The sequence below is a fragment of the Drosophila serrata genome, unplaced genomic scaffold (assembly GCF_035046125.1).
Source record: "Drosophila serrata isolate PLE 108 unplaced genomic scaffold, ASM3504612v1 contig_23, whole genome shotgun sequence".
NCBI classification, from domain to species: domain Eukaryota; kingdom Metazoa; phylum Arthropoda; class Insecta; order Diptera; family Drosophilidae; genus Drosophila; species Drosophila serrata.
In genome coordinates this window covers 1,584,270-1,606,902 of record NW_028256921.1, presented here as the reverse complement: position 1 = coordinate 1,606,902, position 22,633 = coordinate 1,584,270, and the positions used below count along the sequence as shown (strand labels likewise).

The 22,633-nt window shown below is 37.9% G+C and overlaps 3 protein-coding genes and 1 long non-coding RNA gene across 6 annotated transcripts in view; 2 read left to right on the top strand and 2 right to left on the bottom strand.

The window, feature by feature from the left end:
* The first annotated feature begins 5 nt into the window (after positions 1–5).
* On the top strand, positions 6–1,888 carry LOC110182536 (uncharacterized). Of its 2 annotated transcripts, XM_020950585.2 has the most exons (3): positions 33–955; positions 1,015–1,189; positions 1,242–1,888. In XM_020950585.2, exons 1-3 carry the CDS (start codon positions 170–172, stop codon positions 1,283–1,285), a joined length of 1,005 nt encoding a protein of 334 aa, XP_020806244.2. In that variant the 5' UTR covers positions 33–169; the 3' UTR covers positions 1,286–1,888. The 2 variants fall into 2 exon arrangements, with proteins under 2 accessions (XP_020806243.2, XP_020806244.2); XM_020950584.2 differs by having other exon boundaries at positions 6–955; positions 1,015–1,888.
* Positions 1,889–1,896: 8 nt separating this feature from the next.
* On the bottom strand, positions 1,897–6,535 carry crm (cramped chromatin regulator). Its single transcript, XM_020950590.2, has 7 exons — positions 6,420–6,535; positions 5,668–6,236; positions 5,385–5,588; positions 3,719–5,331; positions 3,226–3,628; positions 3,013–3,164; positions 1,897–2,942 (listed from the first exon to the last, which is right to left on the bottom strand). The coding sequence occupies exons 2-7, from the start codon at positions 6,182–6,184 to the stop codon at positions 2,841–2,843; spliced, it is 2,991 nt and encodes a 996-aa protein (XP_020806249.2). The 5' UTR covers positions 6,185–6,236; positions 6,420–6,535; the 3' UTR covers positions 1,897–2,840.
* Positions 6,536–7,556: 1,021 nt separating this feature from the next.
* On the bottom strand, positions 7,557–12,849 carry Syx4 (Syntaxin 4). Of its 2 annotated transcripts, none has more exons than XM_086830465.1 (7): positions 12,041–12,849; positions 10,849–11,100; positions 9,755–9,848; positions 9,446–9,688; positions 9,219–9,292; positions 7,783–8,031; positions 7,557–7,716 (listed from the first exon to the last, which is right to left on the bottom strand). In XM_086830465.1, exons 1-7 carry the CDS (start codon positions 12,068–12,070, stop codon positions 7,645–7,647), a joined length of 1,014 nt encoding a protein of 337 aa, XP_086686591.1. In that variant the 5' UTR covers positions 12,071–12,849; the 3' UTR covers positions 7,557–7,644. The 2 variants fall into 2 exon arrangements, with proteins under 2 accessions (XP_086686591.1, XP_086686595.1); XM_086830469.1 differs by lacking the exon at positions 12,041–12,849 and adding an exon at positions 11,190–11,457.
* LOC147645072 (uncharacterized) overlaps positions 12,519–22,633 on the top strand; it is a 51,832-nt gene continuing 41,717 nt past the window's right edge. The window contains exon 1 of the long non-coding RNA XR_015271137.1: positions 12,519–12,882. This is a non-coding gene — a long non-coding RNA (uncharacterized LOC147645072). The remainder of the gene's footprint in view (positions 12,883–22,633) is intronic.

Genomic DNA, 22,633 nt, shown 5'->3' with positions numbered 1-22,633 from the left:
ACACTGGCTTATTAATCGATATTTGAACAAACGGATCATCGATGTCTGAATATCGTTGTTCTTCCTTCTCTATTAAACGGGACATCAACAAAAACTAAAACAAACAGTGAATTAAGTTGAATTTATAATTTCCCACTTAAGATATCACTCAGGCGTAACATAGGAAACCATGTCGATGGTTAACACTGTGGAGCTGCCGGTCGGCCTCCTTTCACTATCCCAGAACAAACAGGAAGCCGCCCTGTGTCGCATTTGCAATGTGCCATCGTCCAATTGCTTGCCCCTCTTTAAGCAACACCTTATTGCCGAAAAAGTCACGACCCTGGCAAATGTTTTGAGCTACTGCACCGGCCTGGAGATTCTTGAAAAGGAGCACTTTCTGCCCCAGCACATTTGCCCGAGCTGCATGGTCAAAATGAGGTCTTCGCTGCAATTCAAGCAAAGTGTTCACCGAATGGACAGGCTGTTGAGGCAGCGTCACTTGGATTTAAGCCCGGCAAAAGCGAATAAGCTTGCCAAGGATCTTTTGCCTGAGGTAAGGCAGTCGCCAGAAAGTGGAGAGATCAGTGAGGAATATATTTATGTGGTGGATGAACACGAGGAGCACACTGAACTGAAGATGGAGAATCTGGAGAAGATAGAAACCAATCAAAAGGAAGGACACCCGATTAAAGTCGAAGTGAACCTTAGCCGGATCACAGACCCACAAGCTGAGATGCAGGAAGGTCAGCAGCTGGAACTGCAAACAGAAGGAGAAGATTTGACCAGTAACTGGATAGAAATCACAAACGACGACCATGGAATGGATGAAATAATTGAAGAGGATCTCTATGAGATTGTCGAGGAGCCAGAGGAGCAGATACTCGTGGTTGACTCAGACTTCCCAAAGCAGCCAAAGGCAAAGATCAGCAGGAATCATCACAGGAAATCCGAAAATCCGACGCTGCAGTGTCAGGTCAGTTAACTGTGATTACATTTTAATACATTTGAATTAAATTTCCCCGATTCTTGCAGATTTGCGAGAAGCAGCTAAGCACAAAACACTCCTTCAAGTACCACATGCAGCTGCATGGCACTGCCACGCCCTATGTTTGCCGAATCTGCGGCGAGTCCTTTAAAACACGCAACGCTCACGACGGCCATGTGACGCTACACGATCCAAACAATCCGAACCGGTGCTCCACCTGTGGTAAGGTGTACCGGCAGGCGTCATCGCTCCGCTCTCATATGCTCACCCACAGCGGCATCAAGCCCTTCGAGTGCACCATTTGCGGCAAGCGGCTGACCCAAAGGTCGGGCTACAAGAAGCACATGCTCACCCACACGGGTGAGAAGCCCCATTACTGTGAGATCTGCGGCCGCAGTTTCCGATACTCGAGCAATCTGATTGCCCACAAACGCTGCCACAGCCAGGAGAAGCCGCATCAGTGTCAGGTGTGCCACAAGCGAAGCTTTGGCAGTATTTCGGAGCTGAATCGCCACATGCTTGTCCACAGCAGCGAACGGCCCTTTTCCTGTAGCGAGTGCGGCAAGTCCTTTAAGCGCCAGGTCTCGCTCGGCTTGCACCAGCAGTCGCATAAGACGGGACGGAATAAGTGTGGCAAGGTGGTGGTTCACACCAAAGAGGCGGAGGATCCCGCAGAGAGCTGAGTATTCCGAAGAAGCGGTGCCTGACAGAGCTCTAGATGTATCTAATATTAATAAATGTTGGTTATTTAGTATTATCCAGTTGTTAGTTAAGTTTCTTGACAGGAAATATAGATATATCAATACCGACGTGCCTAAAAGAGCCCAAACTTGGCTTAAATTATCATTGTTTAAAATATATATATCAAACGTGATAGTTGCGATATGATATCGTAATTATATTCGTAAAAAGTGATACAAATTGCAATGTTTTATTTTAGCTTGCTTTTTATTTTTGACTTCTCCTCGTGGTAAGTATGATAACAAGTTCCAAGTGTTACAGAGTTACAAAATACATAGGCTCTAGAATTAAATGTTGTTCCTCTGTTTCTCATACACTATATATAGATATAGATATATCGTTAACAATGAGGAGTTTTTGGATGCTTAGGAAATGGGGTAAAAACAATTCTCGACTTTGGGGGGTCTAACGGAAAAGTCTCTCTATACACACATGGAAGTTCTGGTTGGTGTTTTGTTTTTACTTTTTATGACCTACAAACTACTTTGAACCGATCTTACGTGCTAGGAAAATGAAAATGTAGGAGTGTGGAACGCGTCTGGGAGCGTAAGCGAGTGAGAAATCAAGCAGAGGGACTGTGTATGAAACAGAAAACAGAAAAAAAGAAGCTACTTCCGGGTCCAAAGTTGGAATATCCTTGAAGTTTGACACCATGCAATGTATACAGTTGTAATTGGATATAGTCCTCTGTTCCTTTTGGAATATGACGACTACTAATACAGGGAAAGGATACCATAGAATCGAACGGACTAACATGGCTAAATTGACTGAGATGTTTTTCGCCTTCCTACCAAAAAAAATAATGCCCTCTGCAGGGGTAAACAAAAATGACGATTTTTTCCTAATCGGTCGCTTCATACATAGAATTAATGTATAAATAAATATATTTAATGTTCAGACAATGTGAGTGCTTCCTATAATACTTGGCAGAGACATATGAGAATAGATCACAAGGATCACATAAATATATATGTAACATATGGGTTGATGCAATCTGTGAGTTTAAAAACAAAAAAAAAAAAAAAAAAAATCATAAAAAAGGGATGAAAAAAAAAAACATTTTGGAGGCACACATGGAGCATGGGTTCTCTTTCTCTTACATCAGGATGTGGGTCTCCCACTGTTATCGCTGCTAATCCTTCTCCTGCTGCTGCAGCAGGGCGGCAATCTCCTGGAACTTATGCCGAAAGTCTACGCTGCTTTCGCTGATCACCGACATGCTGGATGAGGGATCCTGGTGAATAACAAAATATATACAAAATTTGCATACAATTTCACAAGATTTGAATAGCATTTGCACCCACCAGTATATCTCTGGTGGCATCAATCTCATCCAGGTGCCCCAGCAGTGATGTTAACGAGAAGTCATTGATATTATCCTCCAGCCAACGGGCATTGGAGGTTGAGTCTCGCAGCAAATGCATCGGACTAACGCTGCCACGGAAGAAGTTTTGAGCTGTCAAGGAGCAAACGAAAACCAGTTAATACGTTCGATTAGAAGACGCTAATCATCTCACTTGTGCTCTCATCCTGAACTTCAGCAGTCGTGAAAGTTTTGCCATCACTAGTAGTGCTGGTTGCCACACAAAAATCCAGATTAGGCATATCTCGACTGCCACCCTGTTGAGTCCTGCCCTCGTCGTCGATCTGCAGTGCCTGTGGCTCCTCCTTGTCCCCTTGCCGGTGTGTATCGTTGCCTGCCGCCTGGCCAGAGGACATCGCTTCACTCTGGCCTGAATAGGAGCTGGAGCCGGAACTTATGCCACTGGAACTGTTGCCGCCAAGTCTATCGATTGGCTCAAAGAGGCCGCTATGCAGCTGGCGCACATTGAGCAGATCGTACGGACGACCGCCAACGGAAGCGGAGGGCAAAAGCCGACGCTGCACGAGCACCTGTCGACTGATCTTTTGGCGGGTGAGCTAAAGTAAAGGTAAGAAAGATAGAATTAATAACACAATGAACCCATAAAGTATATAATACAAATGCTGGAAACAGGAAGAAATACTCACCGCTGATAGCTGCCTTACGGGATCAATGATGTTGGCTATCGGCCGCCTCACCGGCAGCATTGGAGTACGAAAGTTGCCCCCATCGCCGCTGGTTCCGATTCCGCCGGCGGCTGCCGCATCGGCCAGCTGTTGCGCTTTGGTCATCAGGTCGCGCTTCCTGTCGCAGGTGTGGCCGCAGTTGCACTGACGTTTGCGCACACGCTCGCTGAGATTCGCCACCAGCAGCAAGTGCTTCAGCTTGTTGCTTACCGAGGATGTGGTGACGGCCTTGACGCGTTCCACGCTATCACAGTCGTTGGGATTGTAGGGCAGCGAGGTGCTTGTGGTGTTGGGAGGATTATTGTTGTTGTTGTTGGTGGTGGTGATGGCGGCAGCAGTGGACGAGGTTGTGGTTTGCAGGGTGCTGGAGGAGGAGGAGTTGCCCGTTTGGGTGGCCACTGTGGCGGAGGTGGAATTGGCTGCCGAGGAAGACGAGTTTGTTATGGAATTCGAGGAAGTTGCTGTGGAGCCAACTGGCGGCGTATTCTCCAGCTCACACCAGTAGTACTCCAGTTCGAGCTTCGAGTCCTGCCCAAAAACCACATACAGGTCGCCAATGGTTATATCCGCCGCATTTGCCACGGTCCAGCCCTTACGGATTCTCTTGAGGATCTCATCGCTGAGCAGGGGCTTGAAGTTTCGAGCTTGGGCAGCGGCTGCCGCTTCTTTGGCTTCCTTTCGTTTGGAGCGACCCAAAGGTGCAGATGCCGGGGTGACAGGAGCTGGCGGAGGGACAGGCGGCTGAGCTTGCAACGGCAACGGAGAGGTTCGTGATGCACACGGATCCGTGTCAGCTGGTGCCTCGGTTGCATCGGGCTGAAGAGCTGGCGCTTCCGATGGTGCCTGTGGTGGATTCACTGGATTTGCGGCTTGAGTTTGAGCTGCAGCCTCTAGGTCACCAAGGAACTCCTGTATCTCCTCACCCAATTCATCGCCACTGCTATTTTCGAGCTTCACGTGATTTCCTCCCTCCAAAGGCACGTCGTCCAAGCTTTTCTCCAACGCTGGACTGGTCCCCGATTTGGGTTTCTTCGATTCCGGCGATCGCTTCTCGGAGCCACTTTCCGTCCTGGGTCTCTTGTTGGTCGTGACCGGAATGCCGGGCAGGTTGCCCAATGTCTCGCTGCGAACCTTGAAGCCCAAACGTTCCTCGTAGGCGGAGAGACAGATGTTGATACTGCTCAAATAGGCGGTGATGCTCAGCAGTGGCCGATGAATGGCCACACCAGGTCGTGGCTGGAAGCACAGCGAAGGATCCAGGGATGCAACTGGCGCTGGAACTTGCACTGGCACAGATACTGCCACTGGTGACGGTGATGGCTCTGACTCAGTGGCAGCAGCTGCAGGAGCGGGAAGCGGACAGAAGATTGACTTTTCCTCGTTCAAACGCTGATTGGCACTGCGCCATTTGTACTCGAACGTTTTGATGAAGCTGATGAGCTTCTTGTGCAGCGGGACAATGATCCTGCCGCGCGGATTCTGGGCCAGGGACTGCACCCGGCCGAAGGCCTCCATATTAGCGGGCGTCACCAGCACCTCCACCTTGCTGGGCAGCCGTATATCCTCAAGGGAATCTGCGGGAAGACGTGTTACAGCACAGTCTGGGAAATGTCGCTTATCCACTTACCATCTAGTTGATTGAGCCGCCGGAGTGCCTTGCAGGATGGCGTCTTGATCCGAATGTTCTTGCCCTTGCAGCGAACGGTGATTTGTCCATGGTAAACCAGCTGCTTCAGCTTCATGAAGTGCTTTTCGGTGAGGAACTGCTGCTTCCGCCGCATCTCGCCGTAGTTAATCAACGTGTACAGCTCCTGAGCGGGCTTCTTGAGCTCTAAAACAACGAGAGATGAAAAGTGTGCGGTGAAGGGAGCTGAACTGTGTTTAACTACATAAGGGACACTGCAACTCACCTTCCGAATAGCGCACGTACTTGCAGATCTTGTGATAGGTCTGGTAGTAGTGCTGGCGAACCTGATCCTTGGTTTTGAAGCTGTAGTCGCTGCTGGCATTGCGACGCTTCAGCTTGGCATTGATGCAATTGGCCACCGCCTCGAAATCCTTGCCGAACTCGTTAAGGGCATCGAAGAAGCAGTTGCGCTCCACATTCGTCCAGGTGGTCTTCCCATTGCCGGCCTTCAACTGCGACGGCGTCTTTTGGGCCGCCTTTTCCTCTTTCTTGCTGTGCTCCCGCTCGCTGGGCGGCGGCGTCATGGGCCTGGTCTGATCCTGCTTCATTTTCTGGATAACGCGCGCGCTGGCCCGCGTTCCCGGGCAATTTAGCATGGTCACTGAGCCTAGGAGCTCCTCCTCCGGCTGCAGACTCTGCAGCTTGAAGTGCACTCCCCTCGCATTCGGCAGCGACTCTTCGTCGTGAGAAAGTGCCGGGGGCGGCGGAGGCGGTGGCGGCGGCTTGCATGGGTCCTCCATGTTAGCCACAACAAATCCGCATCCGTGTCCGCAGCCGAATCCGAATCTCCGCCTGCAATAGCGTTCAGGATGAAATTAATTACTGCGTAGTCTCGCAGAAAGCAGCCAAAAATGGCGCCCGGGGTTGGTTTGTTATTGTCGGTTTTCTGCGGCGTCTGCCGAACGGATGGCTTCCTGCGTCACGACCTCTAGCTAGAGAACATGGCCAGCTTCCAGGAACCATAAATCGGCTCACCTTAGTTCACTTTCGGCGTGGAAAAATGCATTTCTTTGTAATAAAAAAAGTTTATAAACTAGTATAAATTGAAGCGGTGTGACCACGGTTGAGGTACTAATAAATGCCGCAGTCTTCTGGATGTAAGAAATAAAATATACCGAGAGTGCTCAAAATGTGTGAATTAACAAAAACATGCGTGGTCACACTAGCCAGCATTCAAAATAAATAAAGACTCAAAAATTTCATTTTTTCAATGCAAATGCCGGATAGATAAGCAACATCTTTTCGATTTGATTGTAACTAATTCCATATCACAATATAAGTAGATAATAAATAAAATATGTTGAAATAAAATAAATAAAAACCCATTACTTAATTATGAATTAACTAATTGATGTCTCAAAAATATAATCAATTGTCACACTAAAAAGATACTGTCCAAATGTCGGATAGATAATCGATATATCTTTTCGAGTCGATTGTAACTAATTCCATATCACAATATAAGAAGTTAATAAATAAAAAAATTATAAATAAAAAAAATCTTGAATTTGAATAAACGAAATTATGTCTCAACAATATAATCAAGATCAAAATCAGAATAAATAAGAACTAAGACCAAATAATTAAATAAAATATTCCAGAAGGGACGACTTGACCCCCAAAGTGCTGGAAACTGAGTGAACAGCTCAGGAAAAATAAGGCCTAACGATAAAAATTAAATTAGTGATGGCCGAGTAGGCATTATAGTTAAATCGATTTACTTGGATTATCGTTAAAAAAATGTTGCCAATTTGTTTCTAGACTTGGTTAATTGGAAGTGGCCAACAAACATCGATGGAAAAATCGATGCATCGAACTTTTTAAAATTCGTAGGAACATGTTTGGAATTAATATTTACTATAAATATTTAAACGAATGCCCATTGCCTTTAAGATATTGTTTTCGGACGTGACACAGTAATGCTAAAATTCGTACTCCTTAAATTCATAACAATTGACGTAATAAACAATCTATACTTGATACAAAATATAGGATTAATAGAGTATTTGATGTATATATGTACATATATCCATGTATTAATTATAGATAAGAGTAAACAAAAGTGAAAATTAAAAACCATGAATAAATGAAGTTGAGTATACATTCCAAAGATTTGTTTGTCTTTTAGTTTATTTTCTTAAATTTGTAACTTATTATTATTAAAAAAAAATTATAATAAAAATAAAATGTCACATTTACATCACAAATAAATACCAACGAGAAGTAATACTAACAACACCACCGCAAGTATCACAATGAGCATTATTTTTTTCTGCAAATAAAAACACAAGAGGTACGTTAGTAAAATTATTATTTTTTGGAAATTCAAATCCTTTACCTTGCGAGCCCTCTTCTGGTGCTTCTCCGCCTGGTCCAGTTCGTCAGCACCCTTGTCCACGTACAGGGTGGCCTGCTGGGCATGGAACTCAACACGTTGGATCGTCTCGCTCTGCTCGAGGACCAGGGTCTGGATCCGCATGAATAGAGCGTGCACCTCCTCGATGGACTTCTCCAGGCGACGAAGCTCATTGAATCTGTCCATCAAATCGCGCAGTGTCTGTCGCTCCTTCTCCGTTTCCTGAAGGATCTGTAGGGGAAATCAAAAAAATCACAGGACTTTTAATCAGTAATCAGTATTGAACTATGATCAGTAGGTATCAATAAACTATGATCAGAAAGTACCTATGACCAGTAAGTATCTATGACCATTAAATAACTATGATCAGTAATTAACTATGACCAGTAAGTAACTATGATTAGTAAGTATCTATGACCAGTAAGTATGTATGATCAGTTACTAACTTTGAACACTAGTAAACAATGACTTGCAACTTTTGTAACACAACACATATCTGAGACCTGGTCGGCAGCCGTCACTTCGTTCCGGGGATGTTTAAACTAGTTGGGAATTATATGCACACCACATACGCTTAAGTAACTATGAGCAGTAAGTAACTCTGATCACTAAGTAGCTCTGACCAGTTAGTAATTCTGATCAGGAAGTATCAATGAACATTAAGTAACTCTGATCACTAAGTAACTCTGACCAGTAAGTAACTCTGATCAGGAAGTATCAATGAACATTAAGTAATTATGATCAGTAAGTATCTATGACCACTAAGTAACTATGATTAGTAAGTATCTATGACCAGTAAGTATGTATGATCAGTTACTAACTTTGAACACTAGTAAACAATGACTTGCAACTTTTGTAACACAACACATATCTGAGACCTGGTCGGCAGCCGACACTTCGTTCCGGGGATGTTAGAACCAATTGAGAATCATATGCACAGATGTGCGAGATTTGTTTTGGACACATTTAAGAGCAAGCTATTACAATGAAACTATTCATCTATATAATTATACTAGTATATAAGTCGGATCATGGCGAATCGGTGGATTATAAATATATAATATATAATATATAATATATATTTTAATATATAGCCATTATATATTAATCTAAAATGTTGTGTAAAATTTTTTGAAAATCGGGCTACTATATCTTATCAAACGATCGTTATAAATTGAGGAAAATGCAAAACGGTGATTGCAAAATTGTTAATATAATATGAATAGGCGAATAAAACGAAAGCAGGCATTACTTTATTTTTGTTTAACATAAATATATATATATAATATATATATGTTGTATTAATTCCTAGTGATCAAATTTTAATCTGCAAGGCTATATTCTTATTTATTTTTATTTTTTTTTAGCCCTTTAAAATTCCAAAATATAATTTTCTGGAATAAGTTAAATCAACTCACATTGTCCACAAAGAGTTTCGTTGTTTTATTTTCAATGAGTAACTCGATTTCTTGTTCGCTGGCCTCTGAGTTGACTGTAAAGAATAATAATAATAAAATGTTTAGTAAATAATGAAAGGATTGTATTTATATAAAGCACGCGAAACTTCAATGCAAAAATAAACAAATTTAAATTCTTTCAACAAACTAAGCCTGATGGAAATATAAAAGAATTCTTAAATACTCACTTATTTTAGAGTGTAGACGCAGATTCTTTTTCACTTTGAACTCGTAATTTTGAAGGAAGAGTTCATTTTTATGCCAAAGATTAATGAAGGTTTGATGAAGGCCATAGAACAGGGTTCTTTTCATTCTGGCCTCCAAACTGTAGTCATTCTCCGCCGGAAGATTTGCCTTAAAGTCCTTAAATCGTGTCATTAACTGGTTTCCCAGCCTCAGATTCTTATTGTGCAGCTCACCCATCTCGTTTTCTACATAAATATCATGAATAAATTATATTACTTGTTAATAATTATTTATTTATTGCTTACGCTCACCGTTAAACGTTCGCAGATTAATAGTTTGGGTCATGCGGTTCATCGCCTCCAAATTGGCGGCGATGAGAGCAAGTTGCTGCCGAATCTCCGAGTACTGAAAATAAATTAATAATATTAGTTAAAAATCAGGAAAGGATTAAACCCTGGACATATTAGTATCAAAAAGATAAGAATATATTTATAAAATGTACATAAAAAACTCAATCAGTTTGTATTATATTATATAATTTTTTTTAAATACTTCAGAACATTGAAACTATATATTATTCAAATGGTATGATTCAGAACTTACTATAATTTATTTAAAATATTTTATAGAACAGCTCAGAATACACTAATTATATATATTTACATTATCATTATTGGTATTATTGTTTAGTCATATTTTAAATAGTCTGTATATTTCACTTGACTTTTGGAAACAGGGTTTAGTTTCATTTACTTTTTAGAACCAGTTTCTAATACTTTATCTTACTCATGAATGTTCTCTTCCGGTTGCCAAGCGCAAAATATTTGTTTACATTTTATGGAGAGTCGAAAAAAAGCCCCCCATTAATGGAAATGAGAAAGCGTGACATTTTTCTCTATTTCCATGTGAGCCCTACCTTGCGCTCTATTTCTATATCTTTCGATACCTCTCTCTTCCCTCTGGAATTTGTTGTAATCACAACAAACATATTCAATTGGAAAAGCGATTTATTTTTCTACACTTATCACGAGTTTCTGGCGTATTGAGTAATAAAGCTGATTCATAAAACTTACGGAGCTTACTGAAAACACACAGAGAGAGTTATATATTCTCTGTTTAACTCCGATTCCCACGGTATATATAAATAAATGTGTCTTAATATTAATAGATCAAGATATTGAATGTGGAGTATTTATTAAAAATATTTACAGAAATTTATGTAATTATATTAAGGAACTTATAGTATTTCGAATTTGTAGAAATATATTTTGTTATTAACAAAAGTTGTTAAGGTAATGTCCTCCTATATTATGATATTTCTTAAATATAATTCTTATTTACTACTTAATCACAAATATATATTTCAAAATATATGGTTATTAATATTAATATTAAGTTAACTCACCGGATTGAGAATATCATCCACATTGGAACCATACTGAGACATTTTGGAGTTAGCCCGATCTTTGCTGTCGCCACTATTATTATTGTTATTATTTGTATTTGTATTATTATTATTATTATTTTGACCGGATATTGAGTAGCTGTTGCCGGTGCCACCAGGGCTTGTGCTGGTCTTGTATTCCGTGGTTCCACTGTACACGTTCAGGAGCAGGGAACCGTTGGACGAGGAGTTCGAGTTCGAGCTCAAGGAGCGCTAAGGAAACGGAAAATTAGAAACAATTTAAAATAGATCCATCCGATCCTAACGAACTGCAGTGAAAAACTGAGAAAAATAGAAACTACCAACTGTGGTAGTTGAGTATATTTGATTTTTTGTGGTTGTTGTATATGTATATATTTTGCTGTTCACAATCTGGCGCGGTGTAAATGAACAATAAAAATGACTTCAGTACTGAAATTCACTTAGTGCTAAATGGGCATATCGGTGGGTGGCAAGGACGCGGCCGAGGGGGTTGGGTGGCGCAAAAGTGTGATGTGTGGGCCACATTATCGGCCTTATCTTTGGACAATCTGATAAATGCTTAGCACACCCCACCGAAAGCCCCGCAATAGTGGCGGCGAAGCCAAGGCGAAAAAAGTTGTGAGAAAATTGTGAGCGAATTGTTAAGAACCCAAAACAGTGGGTCCAAAAATTTTGGTAAAAGGTTTTTAAATAATATTACCTGTAACAAAATTGGCAGTTGGGAAACTGAAAGTCAGGATAACAATATGTTAAGCTGGGGTTGTAAACACAACAGTTCTACAAAGATTATTTTACTTAGAAAACAAGGTGTAATTTAAAAGGCAATTTATTTGTTGGATAAACATAAATTAAATATGGAAAATATAAGCTTTGAATTATGAAATATGTAACTTCTATTTCTAAATTTTTAAAATTCCGTTAATTTGAGACCTGAAATTCCTAACACACATTTAAATCTGGCAGTTTGAAGCTTTGTTTTATTAGCAGTCAGTTTATCTGGCCAATAATCATTAACTAAACATAGAAAACCTAGATTTTAAGTATATCTAGGTAGCTAGTAAAGTAGTTTTCCAGCGTTTAGTAACTTGTTCTAAAATTAAATGCCACTGTGCACATAACTAATTAGCAGTTACCTCATATTTTCTTTTGTTTTTGAATTTGCTCCACTTACCAAAAGCTCCGGCATTCGATCTCTTCCCATCGTGCGCTGGCTGTCTTCCTCTTATTTTTTTTTAAGGTGTACAAATTTTAAGTTGTTAATGATTCCTTTTTTTTTCTTAAATATATTCTTGTTGCGTTCCACTTTCAGCGACTTGTGAATTTCCTTTTTGTTTTTGTTGCTGCACTCTTGAGCTTTGTTTGCAGCCACTTGCTTTCAACAGCTGTTCGCGATTTAATGGACAATGAGAGAATGCGATTGACGAGGGAAAGGTAAGTCAAGAGCGGAGAGGAGAGAGGTGAGAGTAGAGACAAGCGCCAGCGTCACCTTATCTGTGAGCAGGCCTTATCAGCTTGCGAGCTTCCGATAAGCGAAGCCGAAATATTCACTGAATGCCCTTCAACAGAGCGGGAGAGTCGGGGGAGAGAGAGAGAGCGAGCTGGAGAGGAGCTTTTCACAGATCACCTCAGCTGCAATTCATTAGCCGCTCTTTTTGCTTGCACTACTTTCGCAAGCTTCATTACGCATTTACACTTCTTACACCTTTGCAGTTTAGTGGCACCACGTGCAAGTCACGAGTTCAGATTTATTATATTTCAAAAAGAATTGTGTTCGCATTGATTTATTCGATTTATCGGTAATGTATTCCTTTTGTGTTCACCGTGCCGCATTCGTTTTCGAACTGAAAAATCGACGCCGGGGCCTCTGAGAACTGAGAGCCTCCCCACAAGTCGCGTCGAGATTTCTTTCAATTCAAAAAGATTAAAGACAGCAAGCGGCCCTCCATGTCTACAGTGAGGCCTCCTACAGAAGTGATATAAAATCCATGAGAAAGTATACAACTGATGATCAAGGTAAGTAATACTTAAATTTTTTTATATTTATAAGAAAGCCACTATATTTATTAAACCAATTTTAAGCTTTAGCTTGGGAACTAAAAATATTTGGGAATTGTAATGTTAGTGCCGAGGTTAAAGTAGAAATTGTTATTAATAGATAAACATTTTCCAGATTTTTTTGCATATTAATTAGATAAATAACAAATAATTGCTCAAGATTAGCAAAGTTCATGCAGAACACTTTACTTGGGCTTCACTGTAATCGGCATGTATGTGCGCGCTTGTGAGAGAGTGATAAAGATGAAGACCCGTATTATATTATGTGTAGTTAGTTGCGATCCACTTTTTTGTATATTTTTCTTTTTATTTTGTCTCCGAATAAATCGTCATTTTGCCCCCGAAATGAAAACTGGTTGAGAGAGCGGCTTAAGGAAAATGTGTTAATTGCTCTTTATTATTATTATTATTACTTTGTATATGGTAAATATTTTTACAACCCATCTTCTGACGGCATTGTTGTATTTTTTTTCACGCTCCATTCCGCTGTTCAATTGAAGCCAACAACAACATCAGAGCAGCAATAAAGGAATAAATAAATAGAAAAAAAACGACAACCGTTCAAAAGTCGCTTGCGCTAATTAGTTGAACTTTTTCTATTGCGACTTTCGGTTCGTTTTCTTGCTATAATACCGCAAATGTGCATTTTCCAGGGTAGCAGAGGGCGATATGTTGATGTAGGTCAAGGCTACTTTGATTTTTTAATTGATATTTAAAAAACCTTTAAGCTTTAATATAGTTTTTTTTATATATATTTTTTGGAAAATGTATTTGTAAACAAGTTTTTATTTAAAGTTTGTAGAATTTATTTTGAAGAGAATTGATTAAGCTATAAAAATTCTTTTATATAGTTTATTACAGTAGAAAATATATCATAATATTTTTTTAATAAATTCTGACAACTGATTAAAAGGTTTAATTTTTTCTAATTTTTTTAATAAATTAAGTACATTTCTTGACTATCTAAAAAATCTAAAAAATCTAAAAATCTTTTGAGTTTCTACACATTACTAAGATGTTAGTACCAACCAATAATTATTAAATAATAAAAATTAATACCTAGTAATATTGATGTAGTTTTTATAATATAGGGTACTTCTGTAACGAATCCACTTTCATTTCAACACAAACTACTAGTTCTTACTGTTGTTCTCGCGGTTACAAAGCGAAGCTTTAAAAAGCCCCCATACATATATAATTACAGCAAGCAAAGTAACAACAATAAAGCTTAAATAATAAATCCATCGTTAAAGTTCCCCAATATTTACATATATTATCAAGTTCAAGTTACAGTTCGACATATAGCAACTTCGGACACCTTATCTGATAAATTCTTGCGAGTATTATGTGACACTCTTAATGTCATCCACCTTTCCGTTTCATGAACTGCCTTGCAAAATAAGTTTTGATTCATTCGCGATTTTTTCGCTGGACACATATACATATTGGGATTGGTAGCCATTCAATTAGTTGGAATTTATGCATCCGTATATATAAAGTTCTATATGTACATATATACATATATAGACTCACTCAATGGTGATAATGTATGTATGCAAATACAGAAATAACAAATAAATTCACAACAATGACAATTTCAATTTAACTCAAGAGCAGAGAAATGGCATACAATGCATTTGAGCATTTAAACAATTTTATTTATATATTCGTAATAATATATATAGAGAATATGGGAATGTTCTATATATAAATTATTACATTTTAAAGAATATATATAAATTGTACTATTATTATTATTATTATTTTCATGGTTTCATGGTTTCTTGTGTATCGATTCTTTGGGTAATATCTTAAATAGGTTTTAATAAGGAATTTTGTTTATTTGTTTGTACTAATACATAAAGACAATATTAATTTATATATTTATAAAGTTGGATATTATAAAGTTTAATCATTTTTAAATATTTTTGTATTTTATTTCTACCCTTAAGGGTATTTAAGTTTTAGTCAAAAGCTTGTAATTACGTATACGTAATATATAGTCAGAAGCTTCTTAGGCTATGAAGGAGTTGTTTCCGACCCTATAAACCATATATATTCTTGATCAGGATTAACAGGCGAGTCTTTCTAGCTATCTCCAGCAAAAAAATTTTTTTTTTCAATTTTTTGAAAAAAAAAATAAAGGGGTTACATCGTTAAAATTTACAAAATTTGACAAAAATTCAAAATTAAACTATCAAAAACTAACATAGGAGTGATTTCCGAATTGAAATGAATGCTTTTTTGGCTGAGTTATGAGTTTTTTTAATTTTAATTTATTGACAAAATTGTCATATAAAAATATCAATAAATGTATCATTATTTATATAAAATTATAAATTGCTACAAAGTAAGCAATGGTTTTTCTTCAATATCAACTTCCTGTACAAGCCCGAAACTGTTTTCATATTTTCTTAACTATTTTTCCCTTTCCGCTCATAGAACCTCTCGCGAGTTGGCAGCTTAACACCTTTTTTACGCCTTTGTTTCATTGATTGAGTTGGAAAATAAAACGAGGCCGGGACAGAAAAAAAGAGGCAATATTGTCATAGGTAGTCAAGTTTATTGTTCCTTCCTTCTCTCTTCGGGGATGGTTTTTTTTTTTGTTAGTTTTCCTTCGCCTGTAGCTTTTCTTTTGTTTACAATTTGTTTTGTCATGTGTCGAAAATTGCAAATTTATGAGTTTTTGATGAGTCTTTTTGTGGGCTGTGCACAGCTCCGTCTCCTGTTGTTATTTTCTGTTTGGTTTTCTTGTTGTATTATTTTTTTCTTCTTTTTATTTGGGTCAGAGGGGCGCACGCACCAAAACGTGAAATGAAAAGCGTGGAAAATTCTGCCGAAATGGTACGAGTTCTTATCCCCATCGTGTGTGCGCGGGCTTTTTGACTTTTGATTAAATTCGCACGCCTCAAAAAACTACCAAATATATGTGCACCTCTCACGCGGAATGTTTTCAAAAACAAAAAGAGGGAGAAAAGCTAATAAATAATAGAGGTTTCAGGTTGTGACTGAAACGTGGAGAGATATCCTGTAAAATTTCTTCTCTAACCATTTAATTTTTTAATATATTTTAGAAAGGAAAATACAAATAATTAGGTGTTGAGAAATTTTTTAAAATTGGTTACAGTACTTGCTATTTCTATTTATTTTTAAAGTGGCTTTAATTGTTATTGTGTTGTTTTTATAATTATCTAGAAATCAAAAATTTTAAAATATTTTAGATAATTTTTTTAAAAACAACATACCCTTTCCCATTCAAAGCATATTTTAGTGGCACAAAATACCGAAAAATTTCACTTTTAAAAAATAAAAAAACATAAAAGTAAGCAAAATTCGTAAGGCCGAAATGTCTTTACACTTGCAGTTTTTAATTGTTTAAAATAAAGTAAATTAAAAATGCATTAATTTCAATTTGTAAAGCTTCTGCTGGTTCTAAAATATTTAATAATTACTCTGTTGGGTGACAACCTCTCTATAAAAATTATAATACCCAGAAAGGGTATAAAACGCTGGCAAATTGCTTTTAAAGCCTTTAAGGCATGCTGCAAGTGGATGGCAAGGATCGAAGCGGGTGGATAGCCATATTCTATATGCATATAAAGATATATATACATACATCTAGATATATATATCTATATATATATACATGATCCGCAGCAATTTAAATGCGTGCCCGAAACTATGCAACGAAATTTCATATTTTTTTTCCTTTTTCCATTTGCATAAAAGTCACACCAACAGCGAAAAACCAAAAACCCGAAAAAAGTTCCCTTTTCCACTCTTTTCCTTTGGCGCTTACTTTTTTTGTTGCCTTTTTTTTGTTTGGTTTTCCATACATTTTTGGCTAATGCAAATTTTTGTCTAGTTTCGGTCAGGGTAAGTGTTTGGCTTTGGTGGTTGGTTTCGGGGTCGTTGGATGTTTGCTAGGAGCAGGAGCATGGGGGGGGGGGGGGCGGAAGGGGGGAAAGGGTCCTTCAACATAATGTGAATTATTCATTTGTTTATGCTTCTAGTTTATGTTTTAATTAAGCTTGGCTGGCTGTGTAGGTTGTCCCAGCTCCGCCATGAATTTTGCTTTGAACCAATGGGGCGTATGAGTAATATGTGACAACATTTTTGACTAAAATACGTTTCTTTATTATTATTACTCAGGGTCAGCTAATGGAGTTCTCAAACTAATTGAGCTTCATTTATTAGCATATTTGCTTAGTTTGGCTTTTAAATTTGAATTACTTTAAGTGTTTTTCTTATTATTTAATTATATATTGATTATATTTCTAATATTTCCAGTCACTAAGTTTGTCTATATTATGACATGGAAAACAGTTACCCCAGAAGGTAATATTAAGTAGAACAATTTAGATAATTATCGTTTATTTATGTATATAAAACTTAAAGAACTTAAAGTTCAACTACACACAAAAAAAGGGCATAAAAAGCAGAGCAGGCAATGAAAATGGCCAAGTCGCATTATTTATCGCATACGCATCAGGGTGCATGGAACACACACACATATACATATATAGAGAGAGCGCAAGCGGAAGGGGGCAAAACAAAATGGCGCTGCATTCATAATGGTGGTTGGTGGTTCGGTCGCTTCCTGTCGTCGTTCCGCTCCCGGCCGCATCCCTTTCCCTGTCGCATCCTTGCCCGTCCTTGCTGCCATCATGTCGCAGCGGATGCTTGGCATTTATTGCAGGCGACAATATTTTGCTTTGCCCAGGATCCTCTCAACGCCTTAACCGCCACCCTTTCCTTGTCACACAGAGAGAAAAAGGGACTTCTTATGAAATGAAAAAATAGAAAAACTAAAATTATTTGTAGGAGTGTTAAGGAAATACCTAAGTTTTTTAAACTTCTTAAAAGGTGCACAAAACTATGCTAAAAAATGCTGCAAAACAAATATATATTGAATTGACAGCTAAAAAATTGTATTGCTTATGCTTAGACACATTTTCAAGGATTTTAAAACAGCTAGTAAATAAATTCAAATAAAAACTTGTGCTAAAGATAGAGTAATCGTTTTAAAACAGATTTCATATCAAATTATAAAACACTTCACCATTAACAAAACTCAAATAAATATTCAAAAATTTTTCAAAATATTAAACACTTTCCTTTCCTTGCTAAAATTTTTCTCTCTGTGTTGGCATCCTTTTGGTGTGCTGCATCCTGTGTTTTTGCCGTGTCATCGTCAGCAGGCGATAGAAGCACGCTGAGAGCCAAGAAAATTTTTACTCCTATTTGTTTATAATAAAGTCACAAAAGGACAGCAAAGCACTCTTCGGCGGTAGGATACAGGCGGTGAGGGTGATGAACGGCGACAGGAAGTGACACGCTCACCAAGCCGATGGATCCTTCGTAAGCTGCTGAAAGTAAAAAATGTGACAAAAATATTAAAGAGAAACAAATAAAGGGGGCGGTGGAAAAAAAAAGAAAGAACGCTAAGAAATTTCCCCATAGATTGCAAAATGCGACAAGCGAAATACCTTAAAGGTGAAAATCGGATTAAATTCAGCTAAGAAAAGAAATATATGTTTTATAGAAAAAATATGGCCTAAAATATGATGAAACTAAGGTAATATATTTACTTGCTGAATATATATCCCATTGGCATTACATATATCCCTATTCTGGGTGTCCTTGGTAGTGACTTGATTGTATAAAGCAAAACTACAGCCAAAGTAAACGGCTTACTTTGTAATCAGAGCCAAGGACTTTGAGTTACAACAACATGTGTTGTGTCCAGACACACACACACACACACACACACACACACACACACACACACACACACACACACCTCGGTCTTCCCACCTCTAACACGTCCTTCCTCCACTCGATGTCTTCTCCTTCGGCACACATTTTCCAAAGCAATTGTCCTGTCCGAAGACAAAATTCATTCTTAGTCCTTGCCACAGCCAAAGGATTTGTCAAAGCATATGAAGAGACTAAAACTTGTTAACTGAAATCTCCTTTATTTTCCTCAGCTCTCGACAGCAAAAAAATATACTATCTATATATATATATACAAGTATATATATGGTATATATTTGCTGTTGTGGGAAAACTGCTGGAAAATGCAGTTAAGCAAGGGGAATAGGGTAAGAGAAGAAACATTGCAGTTCCTAGCTTAAAAATTGAAGAGCATGCGACAGCTTTATCGCAGATTTTCACAATTGAGGTTTGACTTGGTTTTCCAAGACATTTTCCTAGACAAATTAAAGTGGTGTTTAAAACAATTTCACAAAGGAAAATGTAAGGGAAAATGCTGATAAATGAAAAGGGGAACCTTCCCAATTTCCAATACAAAATAACTAGTAGACTTCTTGAACTGCAGCAATATCCCTTTATTTATTGGTGACTCGACACTTTAATTTCACTCAATTGAAGCATATTTCTGCTGGACAAACAATGTCATGACACAGATTTACCAATTAACTTTGAAGCTCTTTATTTGAGTTGTTCGAGTCTGGGATCCACCCATCTTCGGCTTCGATTTAAGACATCAGAGACAAGTGTCAAGCGACCACAAGTTGCATGTTAAGTGGGTCACAGCTTGGGGGCCTCTGACCCCCGAATGTTTCCATCATTTCGAAACCCCCCTTTTCCAACCATTCCACCGTGTAAATCCTATGCTGCAAATTTGTGCTGAGAGGACAAAATCAAGTCGACCCGATGCTGTTCAGTTCAAGAACTCTTACACAGGATGGCCGTCTTACACGGGAAATATTTAAGAAATGTAAATATAAAATAAAATATTAATAATTAATACATTTTTTAAACGAAGCTTTAAGTAGCTAAAGTTTGCATTAGGGGAATGATTAAGTTGAAATTCAGAAACATGAATATTAATTAAATACCACTAAAGAGGGGAAAAGCAATTAAAAACCTAACAACTCTTGGACTTTTTTGTTGGTGATAAAAATATGTAAATAAATTATAAATATATAAATAATTTATTCCACACATAAGTCCTTCTTTTAAACTTTCTTTTCTGCCATGAGGACTTGGCTCCGCTTGTCAAGGAGTTATTATTTCTTTGTATAAAAGAAAAGCTTAATGATATTTGTTATAGATATTTAATGCTATTTAGGATTTATTATTATTTTAACAAATTTTATAAAGCATTTGTGACAGTGCCTTTAATAAGACAACTCCTGTTGCATTACTCAGATATGCTGAGCACACATTTTGCGGTTGCGGGGGGCGACATTGATTGCGGGATTCGATTTGGTCAAGCGCGGGCAATTACATCAATTATTTCGATAATTATCAATTGCAGTCCAGCCGCAAATTAATTGAGGACAGTCCCTGGCCCCTCCTGCCTACACCCCCTTTCACACACACACTCCACTCCTCCCGTTTCAATGCTGACTCCTGCCACACTCCTCAGCATGTTTAAGGATCTTGAAAATGCGTCTCGTCTCCTTTTCTGTGGGGGCAGCGCGAAAGAGGCGACAAGGGGGCAAGGGGAACATGTGGCAGATTGAGTGTAAACCTATTAGAGAAATTGCCAACTAAATGAACCTCTAAGCACATACACCCGCACACCAAATAAAACACACAGACAACACACAACCCCCGGCTGGTGGGTCAATTCAATTACTTTGGCAGCCGAGGGTTAGTCGAAAAGTTGTCTGGAATACATGTTAAACAAGAAAGGATATTACCTTTAGGAGTCGAAGTTTATGTCAGTGCAGATTGGAATTTAATTATTGGTTTTAATCGTTAAATCATTATTTATTGATATTTTTATATGACCATTTTTTCCGACAAATTAAAGTTTTCATTCTCATAGCTCAGCCAAAAATACATTAGTTTCAATTCAAAAACCACTCCTGTATTAATTTTGTTAAGGTTAATAAATTTGAATACTCAATTTAAGATTAAAAAAAAATTAAATTTTTTTCAATTTTTGAAAATTTTAACCCCTTTCAATTTTTTGAAAAAAATTAAAAAAAAATTTTCTTTCCGGAAATAGCTATAAAGATTCACCTGTTTATCCTGATCAAGAATATATATGATTTATGGGGTCGGAAATGACTCCTTCACAGCATTAGAAGTTTCTGACTATAAATTGCTGACTATATATTACGTATACGTAATTACGTATACGTAATTATTTGAACTATAAATGCCTGAAATAAAATATAAAACAGAAAGGAAGCTAACTTTTGCACTCCAAAGCTTATATACCATTGCAGTTTGCAATTAAATGATTGAATTAAACAGAAAATCGACCATAAGTAGGCTTAAAATATTCGCATTTTATGAATATATTTATATTTTTATATGACCATTTTTTCGACAAATCAAAATCTAAAATTCTCAAAACTCACCCAAAAATCAATTAATTTTAATTTGGAAAGATGTCTCATGTTAGTTTTTCTTATGGTAATAAATCTGCATAAAATTTAAAAAAAAATCACAATTTTTGTCGATTTATGCAAATTTTAATGATGTAACCCCTTATCAATTTTTGAAAAAATGGCAAACGTTTAGTTTTCCTCCCAACATGGCTAGAAAGATTTACCTGTTAATGCTGATCAAGAATATATATGATTTATAGGGTCGGAAATGACTTCTTCACATCATTACAAGGGTCTGACTAAAATGAAAGTGTATAAATGAATACGTAAATTTATAAAAATAATGAGAGAATGATTTCAATATTGTATCCAAATACCTTATTATATAAAAAAATATAGCACTTTGACAACATTTCAAAGAAATTACATTACTTTAATTTAAATTCTCCCAACTCGTAATTAAATGTTATTCTTATTTATTATTTAATTTCGAAACTCTTGAAACCACACCCGTTGGCTATGATTTGGCTGGAGTGTAATTTAAGACATATTTTTCCCCGTTGCGGCTGTAAATATTTAATATATATATTTTCCTGTACCGGTGCCAGGGCGTGGGCCATTTCCCGTAAAGCTTTCCACCTTGGCGGTGGACCTTTTTCCAGCTCCTGCTCCTGATCCTGCTCCTCCTGCTCCTCCTGCTCCCTTTCCAAATCCTCCCCCTACTCCCTGAGCAATTGGCATAAAAATAAAAGCCAAGTCCTTGTCGAATTTCCTGGACTAGCATTATTATTGTTATTAAATGTTACTGCCTTTAACTGTTGCTGCCCAAAATATTTTGGGATGCTTACCAAGTGGAGAGGACCAGGTTGAGATCCTGGTTTTAGGTCCTGTCCCAGGACCTAGTCCGTTTTACGCACAATGTTTTAATGTTGTGTTTGTGCGCTCATCAATATTTATTGCGGTTCGACTACGTGAGCCATACACAATCAGCGCCGGTTCTTTGTTCCTCACTCCCTTTTTCCTTTTTTTTTTGGCCTCAACATTTGTGCAAATATTTTTATTATGCCCAGCACCTGGGGAAAAAAACAGGAAATGATTCGATATCTAAGGTACCCTGGAAAATAGAGCACATATTTATAACAAATTGGTAGCTTTTGAAGAGTTGGATTAATGGGAAATGACTTAAATTAAATGCTTACTTTTACATAAATATTTATTCTTATTCTTACTAAATTCCTATCTCTTTACACAGTATCCTTTTCGTCGAGTTTATCCCTATTTAACCATTTAGTTTCACTTATTCTATTTGTTGTTTATCGTTGGGGTTGGGCTTCCCAGCTTTTCCCCGGTGGGAAAATGCGCCCTGGTGGAAAGCCAGACAGAAAGCCTGACCTCTG